A 2,989-nucleotide genomic window follows, 5' to 3' on the forward strand; every position below is an offset into this window, starting at 1 on the left:
AGCTTTGACTAGATGGACCTTTGTTGGCAAAGTAATGTCTCTGCTTTTTAATATGCTGTCTAGGTTGGTCATAGCTTTTCTTCCAAGGAGTATGTGTCTTTTAATTTCATGGCTGCAATCACCATCTGCAGTGATTTTGGGGCCCAAAAATATAAAGTCTCTCACTGTTTCCACATCTATTTGCCATGAACTGATGGGACTGGATGCCATGATCGTAGTTTTCTGAATGTTGAGCTTTAAGCCAACTTTTTCACTTTCTTCTTTCACTTTCATCAAGAGGCTCTTTAATTCTTCTTTCCTTTCTGACATAAGGGCATATTATCCCTTGGGAATCACTTGTAGTTTATTCTAATAATCTCCAGCACTCCAAATGTGGACATGTGATATAAACACATGTTAAATAAGCAAATCCTATAAATCAGCACAAAAAGAGGATACACACACAACCCTGTAAGGTTATATTAGTTTACTAATTCCATTTAATCAAAACTATCAGAAGTAATCATGTCTCCTGAGAGCAAGAGGAAATGAAGTATATTTTATGAGTCATTATAGAAGGGTAAATTACTTAAATTTTATTGTATTTTAATCCAAGCTGTCTTGGTCCTTATTTCAAATATCTATCACTTTGTAACAAACCACTTCAAAATGTAGGGGTTCAAAATAAGAACGATTTTTTTTTTTTAATGATCCATTCATTTGACCTATTATTGGCTCTTCTGCTTTACTCGGTATTATCTTAGACACAGAGAGGAATGCCATGGCATCCTGGCACTCCTGGCAGGGTGGTGCAGTGCTGACCAGGAACTCAGCTGGGGCTGCCTGTCATTTTCTCCAGGGTTTCTTCATACAGGTCTCTCCTTGTGACTTTGTGTTGTTCCTCAGGGCATCCTAGATGATTTCCAAGAAGTATTCCGAGTGATGAATGTAGATTCATGGATCCCATAAAGCCTGGCTTTGGAAGTTAAACAGCATCACGTCTTCATTTATGAGTCAAAATGAGTCACAGAGGCAGCTCAGATTCAAGAGGAGGGAAAATAGATACCACGACTCTGTGAGAAGAGTGGCAAAGAATTAGATTTGTAACCATCTTTATTTTACCAAAGTCTGCTCTCAGTGGCTAATTATTTATATTTCACTTACATGCCATATACATTTGTTTCTTTCCAAGATCCTTCCAAATGTCAATTCATGAAGAGACTAGGATGAGGCCTGAGTTCTTGGACCTTATCACCGCAATCATATACAAGTGCAAATGAGGTTGTTTGTGCTTATTTCCATGGATCTAGCAACCTGTGAATTTAAAAGGCCTTGTGTCTTTTCCCCACACATCAAACACAATAGTGAAATTTGCATAGGATAACCACAATATAGACTTCTGTTCAAAAAAGGAGGAGTAAGAGCTAGAAAGATGGCACTGGTGCATAATTTTTTCCCCAATCATATGACTTTTTAACCACAGGCAGAAATTGTTTCCTGATTAGGTATCGATTCATCTCCCTGGCAATGACTAACTGTGACTTTCGGCTCTATCCTCTGGGCTCTTAGTTCTGCCCTCTGACCCACTCTCCTTTTATATAGAAAATGCCCCATATTTGTCAGTCTGTTTCTTGTCCATTAAAATTTGAAGCCAGAAGACCTATTTTCACTTTTCACTGGTATCTTTCTCTACTGAAGATGTTACCAGCTCCTCTAAAAACTGTGTAGGTTTCCTGTTTATCAATTTTTGAATCCACTCAATTACAGAAACATCGCACACACAAATATCTGTGAATTAAATGTTTCTTTACCATAGTCTAAGAGTTAAGAACTGTGAGACAATGCCATTTAGATTCGTAGAAGTTTGTTTTCCTTTGATTGTTGTCTCTCTAAGTCTGTGAAACAAATACACCCTCAAGAACTTTGGAAGCTCATCAATACAGTAAAGAAGTTCTAGAATGTACCATCACAATAAATATTTCTGAACATGTCATGAAGGGTTGTATAGCCCACATTTGACTTTATTTTGAACTTGAGTATTCCTTTTACTGGCAGCACCCTGTATTTTATACTTTCCTTGAGGCAGTTGTGACTCAGCTGGTAAAGAATCTGCCTGCAATGTGGGAGACCTGGGTTTGATCCCTGGGTTGGGAAGATCCCCTGGAGAAGGGAATGGCTACCCACCCCAGTATTCTGGCCTGGAGAATTCACAAAGAGTCGGACACGACTAAATGACTTTCACTTTCACTTTTGAGGCAATTTCTTACTTGGAGAATATTTTGTCAGATGGCAAACCTGAGGCTAGGGGAGCGTCCATATGAGTGGATGGTGGTAGCCCTGAACCGTGCTATGGAGGAGTCCAGTGAGCCCCAGTTGGATGCTAAGTCCAAGGTCACCAACCAGCTCATAGATTTTCAGTGGAAGCTGGGTATGGCTGTCAGCTCCGACAGTTGCAGATCTCTTAAGTATCCTTATGTTGCAGTGATGCTCAAAGTGGCAGATCATTCAGGCCAAGTGAAGAACAAGTCCTTTGAAATAACAATCCCACAGTTTCAGAATTTCTACAGACAATTCAAGGAAATTGCTGCAATTATTGAAACTGTGTGAAAACTGATTCTAAACCGAAAACAATCTAAAATCACGGACTTCACTTTTTGCAACAAACCTGCTTAAGGATCAAACGATATTTATTGAATGAAAATTATATTTTTGGTTTTCCACTTTTGAAAATAATAGTAAAAAAAAATCAGGCAAACAGTAATTACAAAGTGCTGATCGATGCACAGCTTTGTGAATGTACCAAGAACCACTGATTTGGATAGTTTAAAGGGTAAATTCTGTAGTATGTGAATTATATCTTAATAAAAAAATAAATAGTTGAATAATAAAAAAAATAAAACCTGAGGATAAAAAAATAGTTTTATTTTCCAACTATATTATTCTCAGGATGGAAAAATTTTCTGCAGATTTTTTGTGAAACTTAACATTTCCTTCTTTAGGTCATTCTTTT

The 2,989-nt window shown here is 37.6% G+C and overlaps 1 protein-coding gene across 1 annotated transcript; it reads left to right on the forward strand.

The window, feature by feature from the left end:
* The first annotated feature begins 2,289 nt into the window (after positions 1–2,289).
* On the forward strand, positions 2,290–2,737 carry LOC122686840 (COMM domain-containing protein 6). The gene has a single exon (XM_043892153.1). It carries the CDS (start codon positions 2,305–2,307, stop codon positions 2,584–2,586), a length of 282 nt encoding a protein of 93 aa, XP_043748088.1. The 5' UTR covers positions 2,290–2,304; the 3' UTR covers positions 2,587–2,737.
* Positions 2,738–2,989: the final 252 nt, after the last annotated feature.

Source organism: Cervus elaphus, chromosome 30 (assembly GCF_910594005.1).
Source record: "Cervus elaphus chromosome 30, mCerEla1.1, whole genome shotgun sequence".
In the NCBI taxonomy this organism is placed as follows: Eukaryota; Metazoa; Chordata; class Mammalia; order Artiodactyla; family Cervidae; genus Cervus; species Cervus elaphus.